Source organism: Histoplasma capsulatum (genome assembly GCF_000150115.1).
Source record: "Histoplasma capsulatum G186AR genomic scaffold supercont2.9, whole genome shotgun sequence".
NCBI classification, from domain to species: domain Eukaryota; kingdom Fungi; phylum Ascomycota; class Eurotiomycetes; order Onygenales; family Ajellomycetaceae; genus Histoplasma; species Histoplasma capsulatum.
Window position 1 is genome coordinate 587,745 of NW_025544809.1, and position 23,807 is coordinate 611,551.

Consider the following 23,807-nt stretch of genomic DNA (forward strand, 5'->3'; position numbering starts at 1 on the left):
GTCCGCAGTCCCCCAGACAGTTTTTTGGTTGTCGCAAACGACCAGCGGCAGACCTACTATGTACAGTACAGACTGTCCCGATATGGGAGTCCAACCACGCTGGGCCAATTGCTGACCAAAGCTGCCCGGGCTAAGCCTCTCCGGGACTGCCCACAGCAAACTCCGCCAACCACAACCACTTCAACTTTCTTCCTGCTAACATCATCCAACATTCCACCTCACCACCCATCAACCACCACCACGCCTCCCACTCCTCTGCGACATACACGTCTCCTATCCTGTCCAATCCAATTTAATCGGCAATCCCCCGTCCCAATGTCGTCCTCCACCCTCTTCCGCATCGCCTCGCGCACATCACCAGTCGGCTTCTTCAGAGCTTCCTACTCTGCCCGATCAAGAGTCGTGGCGCCCATCTTCGCTTCCGCGGCTGCTCCCGCCATTGTCGCCTTTGGGGGAGTCCACAGCTTCAGCTCGTCTTCGAAATGCTCCAGCGCAGCTATGGGTCATGAGGAGGAGACCTTTGAGGAGTTCTCTGACCGTAAGAAGGGTTTGCAACAATAAAACAACCATGTATATATATATATATATATTCCTTGGGATCGACTGCAAATGATGAGCCATTTTCATTCATCGTTTAAGAAAATATGCAATATCTATTGTGATTCCATTTGGTGTAGACCCTCACTAATTCCAAATTGTTCAACAGATATGAGAAGGAATTCGATGCTGTACAGGATGTCTTTGAACTTCAGGTAGTGAAAACTCCCCAGCTCTCTGCTCCCCGAAATACAATCACCAATTGATATCCTCGCCCAAAGAATTCAACACAATGCTAACAAAATCCCCCCTGGGAATCATACAGCGAAACCTTAACAACGCCTTCGCCTACGATCTCGTACCCTCCGTCAGCGTCATGACCGCCGCCCTCAAGGCTGCCCGCAGAGTCAACGACTTCCCTACAGCCGTAAGAATCTTCGAAGGTTCGTTTGCTCCGTACCGACGATATATATCCCAATTCCAATGTTTGCGGTTACATTTTTATACCCTCAACAAGTACTAACATATGGATTGGTAAAACACCACAGGCATCCGAGCCAAAGTCGAAAACAAAGCCCAATACGAAATGTACCTCCAAGAACTCAAGGGTCTACGAGAGGAACTTGGCGTCACACTCCAGGAGGAACTGTACCCCCAGGAGCAGAAATAAAATCGCCACTATTTCTCTTCCTGCATCTCCCCTCTTTCCTCCTTTCTGTTCTTGCTTCCATTTCGAGAAGTTCAATCGCATTCCCCTACACCCTCTCCTCTCGCTCCTCTCTCTCTGCTCTCTCTCTCTCTATCTTCCCTTTCGTCTCTTCCATATGTACTACCTCCATACAACCCAGTCGCGTCCGCACTCCCTCTTTTCCGCCTCGGCTAGACAACGCGCACATTTCCAGCGGTGAATTGCAAACTGGAGACTGTGGCTACCATTGTTTCAATATATACAACCCATCCAACCGAAACACAAAACAGCACCAAAAACGAATAGAAAAGGAAAGAAGTAGTAGAAAGGAAGAAGTTGGAAAAGCGCATGTGGGAAGTGTGTACGTAGTTTACCTAGAGATGGAACCGGTTTCCAATTTCTGAGAGCGGTGACGAGGGGTTTAGTTGGCAAAGAGGAATGAAAACGGAGAGCGCAAAGAAAAGAAAAAAAGAAAGGAAGGGGTGGGGAGAAAGAGGGAGACGTGGGGGACGGAAAAAATCTGCATATATGTGTAACCATATGAATCCATAACCATAAAACAAAAGAATTGGGAAGGGGAGCCGGGTTGGATGACGGGTCTTGTTTTAATATAAGTTCCTTTTCAGTTATTTTATTTAACTTTTACTCCATTTTCATTTCAGTCTTGCTACGTATGTTCTCTCTCTCTCTCTCTCTCTCTATATATATATATATATGTATATTTTTATCCTATCGCTGTAATGGAAGATACATTCATTTACGCATAATATATCATCATTAGAATAAACTTCCCAATGAAAAAAAAAAAAAAAGAATCCTAATCCGCAAACTAATCTGCAAAGTTTGTTAAAACTTAAATCTTTTTCAAACGCCCCGGTGATTTTACATTTTTATATGCCATGGTTGAAAATGAAGAAAATGAAGGCGAAAAGCAAAAAAAAAAAAAAAAAGGGACAACAAAATATGAAACCTAACATGGTAATAATAATTTTTACGTTTGAGGATAAGAGTACAAAAATCGGAACCTTCGTTGGGTTGGAAGGGGGAGAGGTATAATATAAAAAAAAAAAAAATTACGCATATATACTGTTATAATATTAGTGAAAAGATGTCACAGCCAAAGAAAGTGTATAATAGCTGTAACCGGAAACATGGGATGGGATGAGGTGGTAAACAGTATGTATGCAAGAACCCGGGGACTAGGCAAGGAGGTTAGGAAACGAGGAGAGGATAAGACAGGCGGACAGGAAATGAGGAGGCATCGGAACCCCGTTCTTTTGTCCGCGTCATTTTCTTTTCTTCCTCTTTCTCTGCTCCTGGCACATACCCTCTTGGATGTCCGTTTATATATATATCCGTTTAAATATATATATATATATATAATGTAGATCGCCCCACCACACTGGCTTCGTCTTGATAGTAGTGAGAGATAGAGAAACCCTTCATTCCCACAGCGGCGGATGGATATACTCCGCCGCCCGATCCATCAGATTCGGTAGCGACCACTCCCCGCTCGTCGTGCTTTCCGGGGTATATGGCGGGAGCGACTCGGTCTTCGTCGTATGGGCGACAGCCGCAGCAGCACACCCGATTGACGACGAGGGGAATCCGCCGTTGACAGTAGGAGGAGAGGCGGAGGACGGGGTGGATAAGGAGGTGGAACCAGCGCTGCCATTGCCAATGCCAACACCGCCTTGGACAACCATATGCAGCGGCACCGATGACGAGGCTTTTTTGTGCTGAAGCTGCATGCTGAAGACTGCATTGAGCCTTTGTAAGGCACGCAGCGACTTGATTAGGGGCTTTGCCCACTGGGTCTGTGTGTCAGCTGCGACAGAGATGGGGACAGGGGCTGTGGAGGCGATTGAGACGGACACTGGGTCATAGCTTGGGGTGGATATGTTCGTGATGCCATTGATCATGCCGGATTGCTCTACTTTGACAGGGCGGTATGCCTGTCCCGGGGAGGGGATGCCGGCGGAACCGGCTGTGCTTGGGGCGGGGTTGGTGGGGGGACTGGCATTCAGACCACCCTCAGACGTTGCACGTTCTGCGATGACTGATTCTAGCCGGCGGAGCAGTTGTAGAATATGAGCGTCGTTTTTGGATTCTCCGATTACGGCGAGGAGGAAGGCGGAGCTGATTGCTCGTTGAAGGCCGATCCACGTTCGCCCTGCCTGGGAGTTGAAGGAGTACAACTCTGTGTAGGCCTCGATGGTGCGGGCGAGGGCGGCGATGCAATCCTTGCGCATATTTACCCAGGAAGGGTCCTTGGATTCAGAGTTCTTCAATGAGGGTCGACAGAGTTCTGACGTCACGTATGATGAATGTAGTTTCAATGCCAATCTTTCGATATGGTCAAAGGGGGTGAGGCAGTGCGCCGGATCGCGAAGATGCGGGGCTGCATCTGACATGATTTTTTGAAGTTCATCCCTGTAAGCCTGAATGACGGGAATACCCATTTGAGAGTGCGGTGATAGCATACGGCCCTTAAGAATTTCCAGGGTGAGTGAGATTATGCGGCTGAGCGTTTCGAAGTATAGGCGATGCCCTGGTTGAGAGGTCACATGGTAGGGTATATCAGGTTGGCTAAACGCCATTGTGGATGGTCTGTCATACGACAGGGAGAAGTGGCTATCTTGCCATGCCATCGACCACCTGTGCAAGTAAGTAAACAGTACGTCTCAACAACCCACAACGTGACCAAAGGGAATGGAGAATTCTTACCAGATTCTTCGCCGAATGTATCTTTCAGCAGTTGGAAACCTGTTCGATTCTACATGTAAACCCAAAGCAAGACCCATTCTTAGAGTCATACCTGTAAGAAGGATATTAGGATCGTTTCACTCTCAAGCAAATAGAAATGAGATCATTGCCGTAGGACGTCACACCCACCTAGCAAAACGTATGATACACCAGGATTCATATTGTAGGAAAGAACGTTGCCAATAATAAGCAATGTTTGTATAGCTTCCAGCGTCGGCTGGGATAAGAAATTCGTCATTCGTAGAAATTGATACGAACAGCATACTAAACATGTATTAGATCCTACTGTTTAAGGGTAAAAAAGAAAGAAGGAAGAGTCAAGAACTATGAGAAGGAGGGGATATTCAGTAGAAGAACGTACCGTAAACCTGGGAGGTCAACTCCCTCTCCTTGCTAGGGAGATCGGATGATTGACATCCTGCAGCCAGTGCGGCAAACAGCAACCCAACAAAAGCGAGGCTCATCCCATAAGGCCTGTCCGTTACCTCGCTAGATTCCGGCTGAAGACCACCCCATAACGCTCTATTTTGAAGGAGGGTGCTCAAATTCTTTTGAAACTCTTCGATGTCCGGAATGACCGGATAAATGGTGGCGCTAATATCACAATAACGTCCAATGAACCTAACATAGAAGAACCCAACGGAACCACACAGTTAGGAAAAAGAGTTGCCGGAAGAACAGAGAGGAGAGCGTTGCCAAAAGAGAGAAAAGAAAACAAAAACAAGGAGGAATAGTAGTGGGGGGAAACATACATCTTGCACTGGTCATCGTCTGGTAAAACCGCGCAGACGGCGCCCAGGTCAAATGTAGATGTATCAGTCGACCAGAGATCTACGAACGGATATGTAGCTGATTCATTATCGAGCCCCAACTTTGGAAGAATGCCGCCTTCAAGCAACGCCTGGGAAGCCTCTTGCGAAGAGCCCGATCGACCAAGTAGATATGCCAAGACGGATCTCGAGCCTAGATGCACGGTCCCATTCCCAAGCTCATTCGACGCATGGATTCCTTCGCGGTCGGGAAAGGTATCCCCTGAACGACCAGCTGAACTGGCACTTGGTATCGTCGATGGGACAGCCTGACCCGATTCCGTCTGCTCGAGACCCATTCGAAGTGCGGAGATCATATTTTCCATTTCCTTCAACTTGGCACACACCGTATCCCATTCCTCCTTTGGAATCATCACTTTGCCCGTCGTGCCGGGAGCACTAATTTGCAGATCCGTTGGACTGATCCGGGGGCTCCCGGCCGGTCCTCCGTTGCAGGTTGCGGATGATGTTACAACAGCTGGGGCGAATGCATGGGCTGTTGCAATCTGCCGCTTCTTCGAGGGCCGTTCGTATGAGCATAGATCTGCATGGTCTCGCTTGACGCAGCCGTCACAGGGCAGGTTGCGGTCGCATTTGACCTTTCGGGTGTGACAAGGGTAGCAGGCTTTGGGTTCGCGTGCCTTGCGCTTCGTGCGGATAATCGCATCCACCTGTGCCTGGGGAAGCTCAGAGATGCGGTTCGAGAAGGAGGGAATCGGGGAGGGCGCTACAGCACGAGTATTAAGTTGTAGAGACATCACAGAGTCAGCTGGAAGAGTTTTATCGTTGAGGAGCAAACACATTGGACCCATTGTGATTTCACGGATGGGGCTCTATACGAAAGCCAGGAATTCGGCAGGCCAATGCGTGGTTACCACTGGCATCGCGCTGGGAACGACGATTTCTGGGATCTTGGCGATGGATTACTTGACGTAATCACCGCCAAACCAGGGACTTTGTCGGGTTTAACGAACAGTTGTTGAACAGGGACTGAGAAGCGCTTTGGACGGCCTAACTTCATATATGTGAAACGTAGATAGGGTGGGTGTATGTAGGCTATGAACGAAGGTGTCCGCACGCCGGATTTTTAAAACGGTGCCCAACTGGATGCTGTTCTTGTCTATGATCTCACCCATTGATGGCGCTACCTAGGTCCAGGACGCAGCTAACCGTTGATCCAGCTTCCAGCAACCAGACGCAGCGTCCAGCGTGAACGTTGGATGACCCAATGGCAGCGCGGAGCCGCCGGGTCAACGATAGTCCGGGTGCGCCATGGGCGTGGGGATCCATGTTTCCGAAGTCAAAAACGGTTTCCAAGTTTTATTTATAGAATTCTAGCATACTCGGTATCTATCTATGTCTTCTCTAAGGTGGTATCAAATGCCGTGAGTTTCGCCAACGCAACGAAGGGGGAAATAGTGATGACAATCAAAAAAAGGAAAAAGAAAAAGAAAAAAGAAAGAAAACCCCGCTGCAGGAATTTCCTTTTGATGCGACACACTCATGCAGTAATAAGGTGTTACAGGAAACGTGTTGCAGAGATGATGAATAAACAACGAAGGTCCGGGTTGGGAGTCTAAGATAGTAAGTTTGAAGACATGGAAAGGGAAAAGGAAAAGATGAAAGATGAAGACCTTGCCGCATATGTCAGACGAGGAAAAACAGCCGGCATTTTCGTTCTCTGCGAATCCTGGTTGGTCACCAGCCCCATGGTATCTGGATCCACATCATACTGGATACACATCATACCGGACCCACGGGTTTGTGCTGCCATCGTTTATTTCCCCAGTATTTCTTGCTCTGCGTCGTCCACGAAGGCGTATTTGGAGTGTCTCCGAATTGCATCGCCCTTGTAATAGAAACAGAATGGGATCGCGCAGCAGGCCAAGCCGAGGAATGCGATAAGGGAGCTTGCCCACTGGTAACCCAGCTTGTCATACATTTGGCGAGTAAACAGCACGACAGACGCACCCCACATGGATCGCAGAAAGGTTTTGGCGGCAAGCGCGGAAGCAGCTTGGTGCTGGTAGGTGTCCACTGTCGGAAAGCTGGGTGAGCATGACGTCATCTACCCACTGGGGAAATTAACGCGAAGGGGGAAAAGTAAGGATTAGTAGTACCTAGGTAATTATTACACGAGTTGTACAAGAAGATGAACCCGAATCCAACAGGGAGGCCGCCTAATGTCGGCCCAATCCAGTGCATTTGCGGATAGGAGGTCCATGCAAAAATGAACATTCCAATGGGAATAAACCAGCACGACATCATCATCGGAACCAAACGTATCTCTGCAGGTGGTCTACCGCTATACCGCGCACTCAATTTTAGGTAGTGCTTGTTAACCAGTGGAGAGAAGCAGGCGCTGGCGAATACCCCGATTGAGAGAGGAATAAACATGAGTCCAGTAACACTTGCGGAATAACCTTTCCCTCCGTGATAGACGATGGGGAATCTGAAAAAGGGGAAGAGGTGAGCCCTACTTCCTTGATAAGATCAATTCTAGGCTACGTCATGGACAAACACTTACGCAATAAAAAACATGTAGAGGAGGCCGTAGAGAATCGACATATAGATCGAGAAGAGTAAAACAATAGGTTCCAAGAAGAGAAGCTGGAATGGCCGGAAAAGGAACAACCGAAGCTTTTCGCCCAGTGGTCTAGAATCAAGATCTTCTTCTGTCACATATCTCTTGTTTTTCGTCTCCTCCCTTAACCTTTTGGCTCTCATAGCGAGCAGCGTGGGCGTGTAGGTCTCCGGGACAGTAAACGTGAGCAACACCCAAGCGGCCCCTGACAATATGAGCTGTAACCAATAGAGCCATCTCCAACCTTTCGCATCGGACAAAAAGCCGCCGATAAGCGGCCCTGCAGCAGGGCCGATGAATGGCGCGGCACTGAAAGCTGCCATGGGAACACCTCGCTCTTCGTTTCGCCACATGTCTGCCAAGGTACCTCCAACCAGTGTCATGGGTGCGCTGAATGCCACACCGGCAATGGCGCGGCAAACAACGAGGGTTGCAAAGTTCTGGGCTACCGCACAAGGAATCAAGAAGACAACGGCGACCAGCAATGTAGACGTGTATACTGGTTTCCGGCCAATCATTTCTGACATGGGCGCAAAAACCATCGGTCCTGGAAACCGCAAATATAAGCATGCTGACAAAAAAGTGTGCCCTGCGCTCCCGATTTGGAAATGGGGCAAATTTAAATTCATTCAAAAAGAAAATGAAAAAAAAAAAAAAATTAATAAAAACCCACCAATACCAAACCCAATAACGAAGACTGTGATCGTAAGTAGTGCCACGACCTCCCCCACGGCGAATTCCTCTGCTACCTGGTTTATACCAGCCGTTATTACGCTACTGTCAAAGGCGACGACGAAGCACGTAACAGCCACCACCATCGTGATGTACCATTTCCGCGCTTTACTCCAGTTCTTTGGGTTCTCTGGATCGTCGAGTTTAAAAGTGACAAGCTCGAAGTCCTCAATTTTCCCAGTTGCATGGGATCTGACTGGCTTTGTGATCCGGCCTTCCGGAGTTTCTCGTGTATATTCCTCAAGTGTAGCGGTCTCTCTGAGAATACGGGATGGGAGATCTGTGGGGTCAATCGTGTCTGGAAGTCCAGCAGAGTAAGTCGGCGTACGCCGAATCGCATCAACGTGCGGGGGTTCCTCCTCCATTTTGACAATGTTTTCACCGTGGGTGATATTTTTCCCTCCAAAGATAAACAATACTTAGAAACAGCTGAAACGGACTGGGCACCCCTAGCTCTATATATACCAGGCGAAGAAAAAATTTTTGGCCAGGGAGAAACGGCACTTCGGCCATGTTGGTGACCTCATTGTGGGAACAGGAGAGGGACGAGGGGTCCTTAACCTACAGATTCATGCTTATCATTGGATATTATATAAAGTATCGTAGGGCCCGTGAATTGCAGGGATGTTTCTCTTTCGGCGCTCGGCGAGCGCTCGGATAAGTGCTCGGGATCCCACTTTATTTTATACAGACAACATTTCGTGGCGAAGGAAAGACTTAAGTTGATAGCCACTGAGGCTTGAGAACTGGCAGGCACGGTAAGCCGCATCATGCGTTGTTGGGATAGTACATAGTATTCGGGTTTACCCCTGAAGTTCCGATTCTCGTAAATCTGACCAACGAATGTATCTTGACATGGCCAGGTGTAAAAAGAGGAACAAAACAACACATCCAAAGCGGATATAAGTTATAGCAGCCTCAACAATTTTTTTTTAGCGCCAATGGTCTGCTGCCTGAAATAACTAGACAGGATTTCCGTGGCCCTTTTGAGAATCGAATGTCGATCCGAAGGAAGATTGTGTATATCATTGTGCATGCACAATGGTTAACTATATGGACGTTCGGGTTGCCGAACGGGACCCAGTCAAGCGTAGGGCGCTAACTGAACCGCGGCCGTCATCTGGTGGGCCATGAAAAAAAAAATAAATATAGGTCTTCCCGGATCAAGCGGCCCAATATAGTCTCAACACATCAAGTGGATAAGTAGAGGCCGCTCTTGGGGCCGGGAGTTCAAAATTGAATGTTTTTCGTGTTCTAGTTAAACGTGGTTAGCAAAAAATTGAATGTGGGTAGAAATGGAAAATCAAATTCTCTCAACACAGCAAATGCTGAGCATCAAGATAGATATAGATAGAGTTTAGCTCCTTTCCTATCTTCTTTAAGATCTTGCAATCCTATGACATTGCAATTATAATTTTCTGATACGGATGCAAACATATACTAATCATTGTCAGTCATTAGAAAAATATCAAGTTGATAGGCCCTGCTGATGGGTGCTGCTGATAAGTAGAGGCGATGGGCACGACTGACAATCTTACACCGCCTTGTTGAACATGAGTTGAATTTTTAAAAACAATATCTTCATGTTGTATCCAAGATTGAATTTTTTCACTTGGGCTTTCGGCCGGAAAATTTGTGTGCAGGCGGACAATTTCTAGTGCTCGTTCATCATATTTCAACCCTCACTCCTTTTATCTTGCTATATTTCTCAGACCCTAACCGAAACCCCTAATCCTAAGTCTGACAAGGAAGGAAATCAGGAATTCCACGAAGAGAGAGCTTGTAGTGTGTTTTAGAAAGGCCAAATAGCATGCCAAAGCTGAGCATAGTTCCGAAATCGAGCCCTGGCGGGGTTCAGGCAAAAATCCAAGCTCTGTCCATCTTCAACCGTAACCAGGGATGTTGCTCAGCAAACGCTGAAAACTGACCAGATAAGTTTCAAGTGAGATTGAGAAAGGATGGAAAGAAACAGATCGTGTATTAACTTGGGCTCTTGGGATGGGTATCTGTGGTTCAATGCAAAGATGAGTATTGAGGAACCTTATCAAGTAGGTCTTCATGCAATGATAGAGAAGCAGATTGCTGCGCTTCGTTCAAACCTTGTTTCTGTCAAAGGAGATTAAGCCATCCGTATAATCGTTGAAATTATGGGCGTCTCGCGACATTGAGAATCTGTTTGGCGAATAATTATACTCGGGGCCATCCATCACGTCGTCAACGACAGCAATTCTTGTTGCTGCTTGACTCTCAAAGTTAGCGCGGTGCGCTATCAGCACGTGACACAGCAACTGGCAAGTCTTGGAAGAAATTCTTGCTCTTGGCGGGGAACATTTTTGCCTTTACGGACTCACATGTATAGCAACGGAGCTGACATTGCTGCTGATGGCTGGTTAATAGACAGCTAAACTCTTCCTTACGAAGGTCCTCGTCTCGGGGCATTCCGCTGTCGAACCCAGCTGCTCTCATCCTGCCTGTTATCCAGTTCGAGTAAGTCAAATTGGCGCGGGGTATTATGACCAACGAGTAGGTCTCGTACACTTGCTGACAATCTATGACTATGGTTAGATGGCCTTTGTTCATATACCCATTCGCATTGACCAGCATTCATAATGACTTCCTTTCAGGCCACTTACCTCACGATTCCTGGCTCAATTGCCTTTACTCAATCCCGAAGCCGCTCCATTGCAGCAACCATCGGTGTGAAGGATGTGCGGGCCCAGTGGATTCATTATGTTCATGCTGCTGGGGATTTGCAGCAAAGCGAGCGCGCGGTTCTAGAACAGCTTCTTCATTACGGAGATATTGCAGGTGTGCCGGGCTCCTTTGAGTCAACAGACGGGTCATTCATTGATTATCACATTAGCCCGCGAACGGGCACAATTTCGCCGTGGAGTTCGCAAGCTACTGGTATATCTCATGTCTGTGGCCTCAAAAATACTATCAAGCGTATTGAACGCGGTTTGCGAATCTCGTGTCTGCTTGCTGAAGACCGAAAAGAGTTGGATAAAGCTGCTTTGGACGTTCTTCACGATCGAATGACTCAAATGATAAGTCAAGATGAGCCAGATCTTCACCTCATGTTCTCAGAACATCAGCCTCTTCCCCTTGAAACGATACCGCTTTACGGTGAGAGCAAGTCCCCGATTGAGGTGCTACAAGAGGCAAACACCCGACTTGGTTTGGCATTGGACCAATCTGAAATCGATTACCTGGTGGATGCCTATGCGTCTGGTGGCCCAGTGGGACGGCCTCCTACCGACGTCGAGTTGTTTATGTTCGCTCAAGTTAACTCCGAACATTGCCGTCATAAGCAGTTCAATGCTACCTGGATCATCGACGGCAAGGAGAAGCCTCACACTCTGTTTGGAATGATCAGGAATACCCACAAACAGCATCCAGAATACACTATTAGTGCATATAGCGACAATGCTGCTGTCCTGGAAGGAGAAGTAGCTGGTTATTGGGCGCCCAACCCACTCAATGGAGAATGGACTCAAACAAAAGAGCAGGTTCATTTCTTGGCCAAAGTTGAAACACACAATCACCCCACCGCGGTGTCGCCTTTTCCTGGCGCCGCAACTGGATCCGGAGGTGAAATCCGTGACGAAGGATCTGTCGGCAGAGGTTCAAAACCGAAGACAGGTCTTACTGGTTTTTGCGTTTCTGATCTATTGATTCCTGGACATAAGCAGCCTTGGGAACTTGACGTTGGAAAGCCCAATCATATCGCAAGCAGCTTGGATATTATGCTTGAGGCTCCAATCGGAAGCGCCGCGTTCAACAACGAGTTTGGAAGACCATGTACTGCCGGTTACTTCCGAACCCTCCTTACCAGAATCGATATCGGGAATGGACATTCAGAACTCCGAGGCTATCATAAACCCATCATGATTGCGGGAGGTGTTGGAACTGTAAGGCCGCAACACGCACTTAAAAACCCACACGCTGTCAAACCGGGTTCATTTTTAGTGGTCCTTGGCGGACCGGCTATGCTCATCGGGTTGGGTGGAGGTGCAGCCTCCAGCATTGCATCTGGGGAAGGATCTGCTGATCTCGACTTCGCTAGTGTCCAGAGGGGAAATGCAGAGGTCCAGCGGAGAGCACAGGAAGTTATTAACGCCTGCACGGCCATGGGAGCCGATAACCCCATCAAGTTCATCCATGACGTCGGGGCAGGAGGTTTATCTAATGCTCTACCTGAGCTAATTCATGATGCTGGCCTCGGAGCAAAATTTGAGCTCCGTGAAATTGACACGGCTGATAGAGGTATGAGTCCTATGCAGATATGGTGCTGTGAAGCTCAAGAACGATATGTTATGGCTGTCGGTGAGGAAGGGATGAATAAATTTACCGCGATCGTGAAACGGGAACGCTGTGGTTATTCCGTTGTTGGCCGCGGGCTGGGACAGCCTGAAGAAGACAGGAGGCTTATTCTTCTTGACCGGGATTCGAAAAACCAACCCGATCCAATTGATCTCCCCCTTTCGGTCCTCTTCGGCAAACCACCGAAAATGACGAGGAACGTAACATCTAGACAACTTTCTCTTCCTCCTTTCGACTCTAGCCTTCAGACTTACTTGCCCAACATCCCTAAGGATGGCCTGCTTAGCGAAGCCGTTACTAGAGTCCTCAATCTACCGGCTGTTGGTTCGAAATCGTTCCTCATCACCATTGGCGATAGAACCGTAGGTGGACTCACGGCAAGGGATCAAATGGTTGGGCCTTGGCAAGTTCCCGTGTCAGACGTGTCTGTTACGGCAACATCATTGCTGCAAGGGATGAGAACTGGTGAAGCTATGGCTATGGGAGAGAAGCCGACCTTGGCCCTAATTTCGCCAGCTGCTTCTGCAAGAATGGCCGTCGCAGAATCTATCCTGAATATCGCTGCTGCAGATTTGCTTGGTCAATTGGCCCGTGTCAAGCTCTCTGCCAATTGGATGTCAGCCGGAAGCCATCCCGGAGAAGGTGCTGCGATATACGAAGCTGTTGAAGCCATTGGATTGGGTTTATGCCCACAGCTGGGTATTAGTATACCTGTTGGAAAAGACTCGATGTCAATGAAGATGAAATGGAGGGATGAGAAATCTAATGAGCCGCTTGAAGTTACAGCCCCCTTGTCTGTAGTGATCTCAGCATTTGCGCCCGTTGGCGACATTCGTAAAACTTGGACACCAGCCCTCCGCAGCTTCGAGGAAGTGGGAGAAACCGTGATTATGTTCGTTGATCTATCATTTGGTCGTAAGGCCCTTGGAGGATCCGCACTGGCACAGGTGTTCGGACAAGTGGGAAATCAATGCCCAGACGTCCATGATGTTGAACTTCTGAAAGACTTTTTCGACGCTACCCAACAGCTCCAGGAAGCCGACATTGTCCTTGCATACCACGATCGATCCGATGGAGGCCTTTTCACAACTCTTGCCGAAATGATGTTTGCTGGTAGGTGTGGAGTTCAAATTATGCTTGATGATATATGTCAAAGCTCCGATACCCACCACGCTCTCGAGACTCTTTTCAATGAGGAACTTGGTGCAGTATTCCAGGTCCGTAAGAAGCATGAAACTCAATTCCGAAGCTGCTTTTCAACTTGTGGCCCCCCACCTGGATTGATATTCCGAATCGGTCGGGTATCCGACAAATCCAAGCAAAACCTGGCCATTTATCATGATTCCACTTTGATCTATCGGAATTCCCGAGCCCAGCTGCAACAGACATGGGCCAGCACATCCCACCAAATGCAACGACTCCGCGACAATCCCACAGCCGCAGATCAAGAGTACGAAAATATCCTTGACGACAAAGATCCTGGCCTGTCATACAACCTCACTTTTGACCCCAAGGAATCAATATTGCCATTAATGACTAGCCTTACCTCACGCTTTTCCCCCTTCTCTACGAAACCTCGAGTTGCAATCCTCCGCGAACAGGGCGTGAACAGCCAAGCTGAGATGGCCTTCGCTTTCAACATGGCCGGCTTTACTGCCGTCGACGTGCACATGACAGATATTATATCTGGACAAGTGTCCCTCACATCTTTTGTCGGCATCGCAGCTTGTGGCGGCTTCTCATACGGTGATGTCCTGGGTGCAGGCCAGGGCTGGTCCAAATCAGTTCTCCTGCATAAAGAAACCCGGAACGAATTCCAATCCTTTTTCCAGCGTCCAGATACTTTTGCTCTCGGCGTTTGCAACGGTTGCCAGTTCCTTAGCCGTCTCAAGGAACTTATCCCTGGCGCCCGGCACTGGCCTAGCTTCGAACGAAACGAGAGCGAACAGTACGAAGGCCGTGTTTGCATGGTAGGCATCAGCGATCCGGACCCAACAACTCCCAGCGTTTTCCTTCACGGCATGCACGGCTCCAGCCTGCCCATTGCCGTCGCGCATGGCGAGGGCCGCGCATCGTTCACAAACTCGAGTTCGGACGCAGAGAGTCTTGTGAATCAAAATCTCGCCCCGATCCGCTATGTGGATAACTCCTCGCTGAAACCTACGATGAGATACCCTTTCAATCCTAATGGTAGCCCAGGAGGTATAGCGGGAGTCCGAACTCCGGATGGTAGAGTCCTGGCTCTTATGCCGCATCCAGAGCGGACTGTCATGGCGGGGATTGGAAGTTGGATACCGCCCGACAAGGTAGAGGAATGGGATGATATTGGTCCATGGGGGAGGTTTTTCTATAGTGCAAGAAGATGGGTTGGCTAGATTACACAAAAACTGTTTTTCTATGCTTTTTATTTATTTGTTTATTTATTTTTATTTATTTTTTTTCGTCATGTCTTCCCTGGCAAGTTCCTTTGATGTAACCCTTCCTTCACGGCCATCCTGTTCAGCTATTATATTCTTGACGCTGAATTATATCAATTCTCAACATTTATCCTACCGCAGCCTATCTGTGGCTCTTTGCCTGCATACCTCTATATCCTTCACATGTCTCAACGCCGAACAGTCCCGTACCCATTTTCATATTTAGTTACTTGTAGAAAAAAATATATAGACGCCAGCTTTGATTTAATAGAAGCGGACATGGTTTGATGCAAATTTTGAATGATAATCTGGGGTTGCTGGGGTATCCAGCGCCGATATTTCAGGGAAACTTCTCATGGGGCCCCAGGTAACCAGCTTTTAGAGACATTGTAATCAACGGCTATACAATGGATATAACAACATGCATCGTGACCAGTGTAATGCCGAAATTAAGACAAATATATCACACCCGTACTCTTCCTCCACTCCAATTTCTCCGCAAGAATCTCCCAACTGTTGTGACCATCTACGCGCCCCATGCCCCGCAAACCTGCCGTAATGAACGAACACAACCGCTCAAATTTATCCCTAACAGCGATTAATCGCTTCCTGTACGACGTTTCAAGAAACGAGACACTGGTTAAATTTCCCTCGTCCTCCATGCTATCATCAGTATCGCAGATACCATCATCGTCAACAGAGCTAGATTCATCATCACGGGACAGGGAATGACGACTCCTATGGCTTCCGCTCGCCCTATATCGATGCCCAGTAGAGGAGCGGAGTGATCTGCTATTTCCCTGGTCGAATTGATTGTCGCCATGGCGCGAGATTTGAATATCAGAGAAATGTATACATAGATCAAGAAGGGATGTGACTGCCTGGTAAATCGGGGCGAGGTTGGGGGAGAGCAAGCATTGATCTTCTAATGACGAGGTGTATGATTGGTGAGCAGCTATCATCCCATCTACATCTTTCGCCTTCGATAGCAATTCCTTCATGTTTGCTGTCGAACTGCAAATGACAAGCTGTGTGAGATGTGCGTAGAGGACATTCAAAAACCAGACGAGGTGGTGTCGAATGCTGTACCCGAGAACGTCGTCTTTCTTCTCGCTTTCGGTCTCTGAATGTAATGATCTTAGGAGACGCTGCCGCTCCACGACATATTTGGCTCGTCGTATTTGCATTAGGAATGTCGAAACACGTCGATATGCTAAAAGTGACTGTTTTGTAATAATATTAGCCACTGGCCAAGGAAGAATATAGTCCATGGCGATGGCTTTCAAAATTTGGACGGAGCGACAGTGGTGTTCAAAATCTCGAAGTCCGAGCTGCTTTGATCTGATTATGAGACGACTGGGATCAATACAGGCTAGGCTACTGAATGCTCCTTGAGCGAGCTCAGTGAGGAAGAATCTATCATTCCATGACTGAATCCCTTTATCAATCAAATCGAATATTTCATGATCGATTATCGATGAAAGTGACATGTCTTTTCCCAGGTATATGTACTCAAGTGCCTCCAGTGAAACCCAGAGGCCACACTGTTCGTCCAGTTGTTTCCGCAACAAGTTCGAAGAAAAAGAGTGGTTGGAATCAATGAGTCGATCAAATGAGCGCTCTAGAAGTACTGTAAATGGCACCAAGGGAGAGAAGAATTCTGAAGAACAAATATCCTCATACGAAAAGTTTTTACATTTGGGGGCCTCTAAAAGCTCTGGATCTATGCCGAGGCGGCGAAGGAATATCATGCTTCTTCCCGTGGTAAAAATCTTCTTTGCTGCAGGTTGAAAAAAACTAGGTGCGTAAAATTGTCCATGAGCTTCGTCCAGTGTAAACCATTCGTGCCAAAGCGTCCTTAGGTCAGTGAGTTGCTTTCCCGAATCGGACACAAAAAATGAACCTAAGGTCCTGTCCAGCAGTCCAGTTTCTATCCACAGTCGTATTGGCCTTGCATACACTTCGAAGCATTTGAAAAATATCTTAGCCACATCCTGAAAAGTTTTATCGTCTCCGCACGCCTGTTTCGAACAAACAAGTTCGTAGAGTAAATCCAAACACAGGAACGGCTCGTTTTGCGACTGATCGCCTAGTTTGTTGATGATGTCTGACAGTTCTCGTAGCAGATATGTTTCCTCGTACACATCTGAGTAGAGTCGAATCAAACTCAGCGTAGAAGACTCAGTTGTTCTTGAGTATTCCGCTTCCATATGCGATAAATTTTTGGTAAAGTTACTCAAGTAAAATTCCACTTCGCGCTGAAACATTTGCATAAATTGAAGTTTCTGGGGGCGCTTAACAAACTGCCGAATAACATGTAATTTGGCTCCTTGGACACCAAATGAGCGAAGTAGGTTCCCGAAGGCAACTGGCGATACGTGGCGCAATCTAAATCTCCGATCAACCTCAACGTTACCGTCCAAATACCAAAACAAAACGGTGGGCAGGTCCTGAAGCATAAATATCGTCTCTCTTATTACTTGAAACTCAGTAAGGCACAGGTCATCCTCATTCATCGGCTGACTAGTTTGCGCAACCCTGTTTCTCCAGAGCTCAAGACCCTGGATGCGTGAAAGCAAGGTCTCATCTTCGGCTGGTAAAAAAGCGCTATCAGGGACCTTAAAATCATCCAATGGAGGCTTGGGCCGTTGAGGGATAATTCTGGGGATAGATATGTCGCTCGATAAGTCTGATAGATCATCATCGGAGGAAAGCGCAGCAAAATCGATATCCTGCCAAATACCTTCCTGGTCACTGGGAGGGTCCGATGCATAAATATCTTTCCACGTTAAAGGCGGGGGCGAAGCTGGTCGTTGAAGCAAATCCAAGTCCTCGATTTTGGAATGTATCGCAGGCCTATCCGAGAGTTCCAGGAGTAAAGACAACAGTTCAGGGGCCCGATGGCTCCTCCTTCGATTTAGCTCTTCCAGGCGTATACGAAGTGCGTCGGACAATGCATCCTTGTTTAAAACTTGAAATTTTTCTTGGAGGCCGTCAAGTCTCTTTGCAACATCCAGGTGGTCTGTTCTTCCAGCATTGTTCTTCTTCAGGGTCCTCTCAACCAGGGATTTCAACTTATGAAAGTGACGGCTGCCCTGCTACAGGTTAGAAACAGAACAGTCCATTGATAATCGGCTTGAATACTTGCTTTGTCGGACGTGTTTGTAATTATGATGATGAGCTCGTCAGTCAGTGCCCCGACGTTTGCTGATAGAGCCATAGCCTGCCATATTCTGTATCCAATCTTAGATTAGATACTCAGTCGCGGGTGGCAGGCATTGATATACTTACGCGTCTATTTACTCATAGTTCTGTCGAAGTTGTCGTGATGATAATGATATCGCGAAACATAACTAGTCCGTAACAGGCAGGAGAATTTGTTGCTGATTCAGCTGACGAAAGCTTGCTCTGACCGCAGACAACAATCAGAAATCTATCCCTTCACCCTCACTCTCCAACTAGTCAACGGCCATGCGCACAGAAGCACCATGGGCCTTGCACGACCGCTTCGTTTTCTTTTAGCGACCTGCTTCGTTCTTACCCTTTTTCTCATCTTCCATGTCTCCAAATCACCCCCGACTCTGACCGGAGAAAAGGGGAATTACGACAATGGGCTGCTACGAGAACCGCTTCTAGATCGTGAGTAACTCGTGTGCTACCACATCACAATCCGACACGTATTGACAAGATCCGTAGCTACCGGAGAGCCTCCTGAGCCACTTTGGCGGGCAAAAGATGATGCATATGCGCCCGACAATCCCAACTCTGCTCGCATCAATGCGACGCTCCTCTCCCTAGTTCGGAACGAAGAATTGGAGGAGTTGGTATTGACGATGAGGGATCTGGAAAGGACATGGAATAGCAAGTTCAATTATCCTTGGACATTTTTCAATGACAAGGAGTTTACGGAAGAGTTCAAAATTCGAACCCAAGCAGAAACGAAAGCGAAATGCAATTACGGTACGGATAAATGCGCAGAATTTCTCCTGGCCTCCCCCTTGTATATAATCGCGATCTAATCCTGTTTTTTTCATTTCCCAGAATTGATCCCAAAAGAGCATTGGGATGTGCCCGATTTCATCAATATGGACCTTTACGACGAATCCTCCAAAATCCTCGAGGAGAAAAATATACAATACAGCAACCTGATGTCATATCATCAAATGTGTCGCTGGAACAGCGGCATGTTTTACAAGCACCCAGCTTTGGAAAACGTGCAGTACTATTGGCGAGTTGAACCTAAGGTCCATTTCTTCTGCGACGTCGATTATGACGTGTTCCGCTACATGCAAGACCACAACAAAACTTATGGCTTCACCATCAATCTCTATGATGCTCCTGAAAGCATTACTACTCTATGGCCACAGACGCTTAAGTTCCTCGAGGCACACCCCAATTACCTACATAAAAACAACGCAATGGACTGGTTAGTGGACAATAAGCAAAGACCAAAACATCACAAGGAGGCGAACGGCTATTCCACCTGTCACTTCTGGTCCAACTTCGAAATCGCGGATATGTCCTTTTATCGAAGCCAGGCCTATGAGGATTATTTCAACCATTTGGATCGTGCTGGAGGTTTCTTCTATGAAAGATGGGGAGATGCACCCGTACATTCTATCGGCCTCGGCCTATTCGAAGACAAGAGTAAAATCCATTGGTACGTCAAGATTTCTTTGCTTTTCTCACCTTTTTGTTTTGCCTTCACAATGTTCTCCAATGTCATTACGCAGTCGATTTCCTATCCTAATGTCCTATCCTATCCACCACTTTTTCATTTAGGTTCCGTGACATCGGCTACCAACACATCCCATATTTTAACTGCCCGAACTCTCCGAAATGCAAGGGCTGTACGCCAGGGAAGTTTTACGCCGGTGAACCTTTCCTTCAGCTAGAAGATTGCCGACCAAACTGGTTCAAATATGTTGGGACTGATTGATCTGGCGATCTCTGTGGAACAACTTTTTACTTCCGGAAGTGACGCTAGCGCGACACACGCAAACACACCCGTATAAAGACGCGTAGAACAAGACAAGAAACCTGTTGGCTCCTTGATCGCGCGTTCTCAATCTGTTGAAGTTAAAGGGGACTACTTCCCATACCCTCTTCGGCTCCCGCAGCGATGTGAATGTGGCATGTGCCCACCGAAACTCCTGAAAGTGAGAAAGACAAAAAAATAAATTAAATAAAAAATAGCGGGCGGTTTCTTTCACCCACCTCCCCTGTCCGCTTAATTCAAATCCACGTCGACAACTAGATTCCCAACACAGGAGAAAGAATAAATAAAACAAAAAACCAACCCCATCATTTGCCCAGCCATGATACGGGGGCGCGATCCGACTGCCAGAGAACCCGCTGACCGGTCAGTATATGTATATATATATTGATTCATTTTTGTATACATGGAATATACAATTTTAATCAGGGCATTCCCATCAGCATACAGCGCAACTCGCAAACATTCCTCATCTACATATCAAACGGTAGAAGAAAGAGGGTAGGCAAAAGGACCGGAAAGGGGAGAAGAAAAAAACAAAAAAACCCTGTTCAAAACCCTCATATATTATCACACATGGCAAATCGGACGGAGAGAGAAGTGGCGTTAAAGGCTGGAGACGGAGTTGTCGTTGCTGTCTTGTTCTTTTTGGCATTTGTTTTGAGCGCACATGTACCCCGTTATATCCAATCAGCGTACTCCATACGGCGTATGCCTGTTATTAATACCCCATAGTTAATATAGTTAGTTGATACTTAACAGAAGCATTATACGCATCCCCTACTCTACAGATACTTTTCCTACATTCATAGCCCATACATAGCCCACAACCAGTACATACATACATACATCCCGCGCTGAGATTAAAACCCCACAGCCCATGCGTGCAAGAGACTCGGGTTCGGGTTCCTGCATACTTCCGAGCAAAATCCGCGGTATGAGAGCGCCACACCAATTATAGTGGTTCACCACCCAAAATATTCGTTCCGTCAGCGCGGTTCAAAAATTAAGCTTCACGTATAATGACATTCATTCATGCAAGAAGCGGGGCTTCCTCCGTATTATTCCCCACCCTGTCAGAAAACTTTCGGAAAATAGTCGGACGACGGTTACTACTATGACTAACCGTGCGGTTTGGTTTCATGGTTTAAAGGGAAAGCTAATATACATAGTATGTATATTTTCGTTGTCCACGTGGCATAGTGCTGGTAGAATGATGTTTGTTAAAGGGGTACGAGGACTAGAGAATAAGACATATCGTCCGTTGGGATGATTGAAGGTAGGATCATGGGGATTACATATTAGTTGAAAGATATAACTATTTATACAGGTTGACTCAGCGACACAATCTATCATTTACCAGCTAACACTCCTAGGAATTGAAACAAGCCGAAAGTCTAAACTTCTATCCCGCCACACTTTCCACCTTCTGTTTCGTTTTCGTGCCTTTTTTTTTTTTGGTTTCCCGCCTTTTGAAAGGCTTCCTCTGCCGCTGGTAATTTTATCATGCAATAAACGGCTGGAAACTACAAAAGGAAACATAGCAGTGGCATATTAGGTTTAAAATACAGGTTTAATAGGGCGAAAGAAAGATGTTCATGCTTTCGGGTCGGGAGGCCAGGTTGTGGACCATACCAGAGCGTATGGCTGGGGGGAAGAGGGGCGGGTGATGCGGAATGCTTTCACGCTGATGTTCATCTTCCCCTCTGGAGGATTGTTCCACATAATTTGCTCAACATTGTTCACTCTATCATAACCAGAACCGGTGCTCATGTTTCCGTGGCGTTCTTGGCCATCGGGGGCTATCGCGCTGAGGTCTAAGTCGTTCTGAAGGCGTGGGCCGGCCGGATCGGTCCACACGAGAGTCACCTTCAATGTTCCATTTGGAGGAACGGTCAGAGTGAGTGTAGGTGCGCTCTCACCATGCCCCAGTGCCTTACCTTCCAGATAGCCTCCACCTCTTCCACTAGCTATGCAAATAGAGTTCGTGAGATTGAGCAAGCCCCACCCGGAGCTATTGTTGGGAGACGGGCCAGCTTCACTGGGTGTATACTGCCCGACGAGCTCCATAGCACCATGCAGGATCAGAGCTTTCAGAAGAGCGGCGGTGGGACTCTTCACACCGTTTTTGACAAGACATTCGCGCACACATGCGACGCAACCAGCAGCCAGAGGAGTTGCCATGCTTGTGCCTGCCAGGAACATCCACAAGGGATCGCTGCTCTGTCCAAATCGAGAGGTCATTTGGGCGCGTCGTGAGAGAGTGGACAAGACGGCGGTTCCGGGGCAGACCACATCAGGCTTGAAACGACCCTCTACGGTTGGTCCACGGCTGCTGAAAGCCGCCATTCCTTTAGGGTTGTCGGCCATTCGGTCATTGCGCAGGGGATCCACTGGCCAACGACTGCCGTATGTGACGGGGATGTCGGGACGGTTATTTTCACTAGCGCCAACAGTAATGATGTTCTTTGCAGATGCTTGTGACCCAACCTGGCCTTGGTCGATCTTGCCGTCGCGGTTGGCGTCTACTCCGTCATTACCACCAGCAAAGAGAATAACCATATCAGGATGTTTCCAGACAAAATCGTCAATCTGCCGGGCTGACGCGTCATACGGAAGCTGGCCAAAAGGGGAAGCTGATCCCCAGGAGTTTGTGTGTATGCGTGCCCCACATTCTTCGTACGGAACGCGAAAAAGCTGAGTCAAATCCCGCGGAATACCACCCAAGCCATTAGACCCATCAAGGACAGATTGCAATACAAGGTGAGCCTTGGGTGCGGTGCCCATAATCGAGCCTCCCATGGACTTCGACTCACCGTTGCCAAGTACGGAGCCGGCAACATGCGTACCATGCCCGTCTGGGTCATCACACTTGCCCTTTCTCCCCATATCGTAGAGTTTGTCGACCCGGCCCGTGAAAGCAGGATGTGTATCCTCCTTATCGCCGATATCAAAACCAGTGTCACAGGCTACGACAACCTGACCCTCACCCTGATAGTCACCTGGCTCGGTATACGTGCTAGTGCCGCTACATCCGACGATTTCGCGAGCCTTGTTGTTCCAGAGAACAAAGGGATGGACCTGCTGGATGAGGTATACTTGGTCAATGGCAGCTATATCATCGAGATACTCTTGCTGCACCTGAAGACGGAAACCTTGAGACGTTGCTTCCAAGCATTTCAAATCAGCACGAGCCGCCTTCGCGACTGCCTCTCTAACAGAGTCATCATTTGGATCGACATCGTGATGAACGATGATATCGACCAATTGCAGGTGACTGGTTTTGGGGGTAGCAGTAAATGCTGATAATTGCTTGACCTGTGGGGTTCTTGATTTCAGGCTGCCTTGCACAACAAACTGATCACAGTAGGTATTGGCCCAGGAGATAAATTCCAGCGAACGAATCTGTGTCAGGTCGGTGCCCTTGTAGCTGCAAAGGTATGTACCTTCGGAGACATATTCCATGATATTGACGCCTAAGGTCTGAAGCGCACCATGTTCCTCAGTTGACAGACAATCAGAGCTTGCCTGGATGAGGACGTAGTCTGATTTGGAAGCATCGTCTGCGATCATGCCAAAGTCCATCAATTGGCGGGACTCTGCGCTCGGATCGAGTGTATTACCGTTAATGCAAATGGAAGGCATGGCTGCTGAGGATTAACGGGTCAAACACTCAGTCGGTTGTAGGGTGATAGAAATAATAGGTGGCAATTATGCTTGATATATAAATAAGTAGTGTAGAGAAAGATATATAAATAGGTACGGTAGAGACAGATATGTATGTAGAGTCCAGAGAGACAGGATAGGGAATAGAGAGGAAAGGAGGAAAAAAGGGAAAAGGGAAAGGGAGAAAAAGAGGAAGAGTAGCTGCAATATAAAAGAACCAAACAAGCTGGAGACACGGAAATCAGCCGTGGAAGGGGGAGTGGGGCTTTGAGGCAGGTGGCAGGAGGGA

General features: G+C 47.7%; 7 protein-coding genes across 7 annotated transcripts; 3 read left to right on the forward strand and 4 right to left on the reverse strand.

Moving 5' to 3' along the window:
- Positions 1-315: 315 nt before the first annotated feature.
- HCBG_06418 (cytochrome c oxidase polypeptide VI) lies at positions 316-1,207 on the forward strand (the record flags this gene model as incomplete). The annotated part of the gene is made up of 5 exons (XM_045433467.1): positions 316-538; positions 640-658; positions 707-752; positions 863-980; positions 1,086-1,207. 5 exons carry the CDS (start codon positions 316-318, stop codon positions 1,205-1,207), a joined length of 528 nt encoding a protein of 175 aa, XP_045285780.1.
- A 1,460-nt stretch (positions 1,208-2,667) lies between these two features.
- On the reverse strand, positions 2,668-5,612 carry HCBG_06419 (fungal specific transcription factor domain-containing protein; the record flags this gene model as incomplete). The annotated part of the gene is made up of 4 exons (XM_045433468.1): positions 2,668-3,883; positions 3,953-4,043; positions 4,353-4,585; positions 4,744-5,612. The coding sequence occupies 4 exons, from the start codon at positions 5,610-5,612 to the stop codon at positions 2,668-2,670; spliced, it is 2,409 nt and encodes an 802-aa protein (XP_045285781.1).
- A 965-nt stretch (positions 5,613-6,577) lies between these two features.
- On the reverse strand, positions 6,578-8,481 carry HCBG_06420 (multidrug resistant protein; the record flags this gene model as incomplete). The annotated part of the gene is made up of 4 exons (XM_045433469.1): positions 6,578-6,837; positions 6,921-7,252; positions 7,328-7,931; positions 8,058-8,481. 4 exons carry the CDS (start codon positions 8,479-8,481, stop codon positions 6,578-6,580), a joined length of 1,620 nt encoding a protein of 539 aa, XP_045285782.1.
- Positions 8,482-10,725: 2,244 nt separating this feature from the next.
- On the forward strand, positions 10,726-14,814 carry HCBG_06421 (phosphoribosylformylglycinamidine synthase; the record flags this gene model as incomplete). Its single annotated transcript, XM_045433470.1, has 1 exon — positions 10,726-14,814. One exon carries the CDS (start codon positions 10,726-10,728, stop codon positions 14,812-14,814), a length of 4,089 nt encoding a protein of 1,362 aa, XP_045285783.1.
- Positions 14,815-15,236: 422 nt separating this feature from the next.
- On the reverse strand, positions 15,237-18,076 carry HCBG_06422 (uncharacterized protein; the record flags this gene model as incomplete). The annotated part of the gene is made up of 2 exons (XM_045433471.1): positions 15,237-17,946; positions 18,015-18,076. The coding sequence occupies 2 exons, from the start codon at positions 18,074-18,076 to the stop codon at positions 15,306-15,308; spliced, it is 2,703 nt and encodes a 900-aa protein (XP_045285784.1).
- Positions 18,077-18,308: 232 nt separating this feature from the next.
- On the forward strand, positions 18,309-19,795 carry HCBG_06423 (alpha-1,2 mannosyltransferase KTR1; the record flags this gene model as incomplete). The annotated part of the gene is made up of 4 exons (XM_045433472.1): positions 18,309-18,495; positions 18,553-18,816; positions 18,898-19,516; positions 19,639-19,795. 4 exons carry the CDS (start codon positions 18,345-18,347, stop codon positions 19,793-19,795), a joined length of 1,191 nt encoding a protein of 396 aa, XP_045285785.1.
- Positions 19,796-21,448: 1,653 nt separating this feature from the next.
- On the reverse strand, positions 21,449-23,497 carry HCBG_06424 (peptidase S8 and S53; the record flags this gene model as incomplete). Its single annotated transcript, XM_045433473.1, has 1 exon — positions 21,449-23,497. The coding sequence occupies one exon, from the start codon at positions 23,495-23,497 to the stop codon at positions 21,449-21,451; it is 2,049 nt and encodes a 682-aa protein (XP_045285786.1).
- Positions 23,498-23,807: the final 310 nt, after the last annotated feature.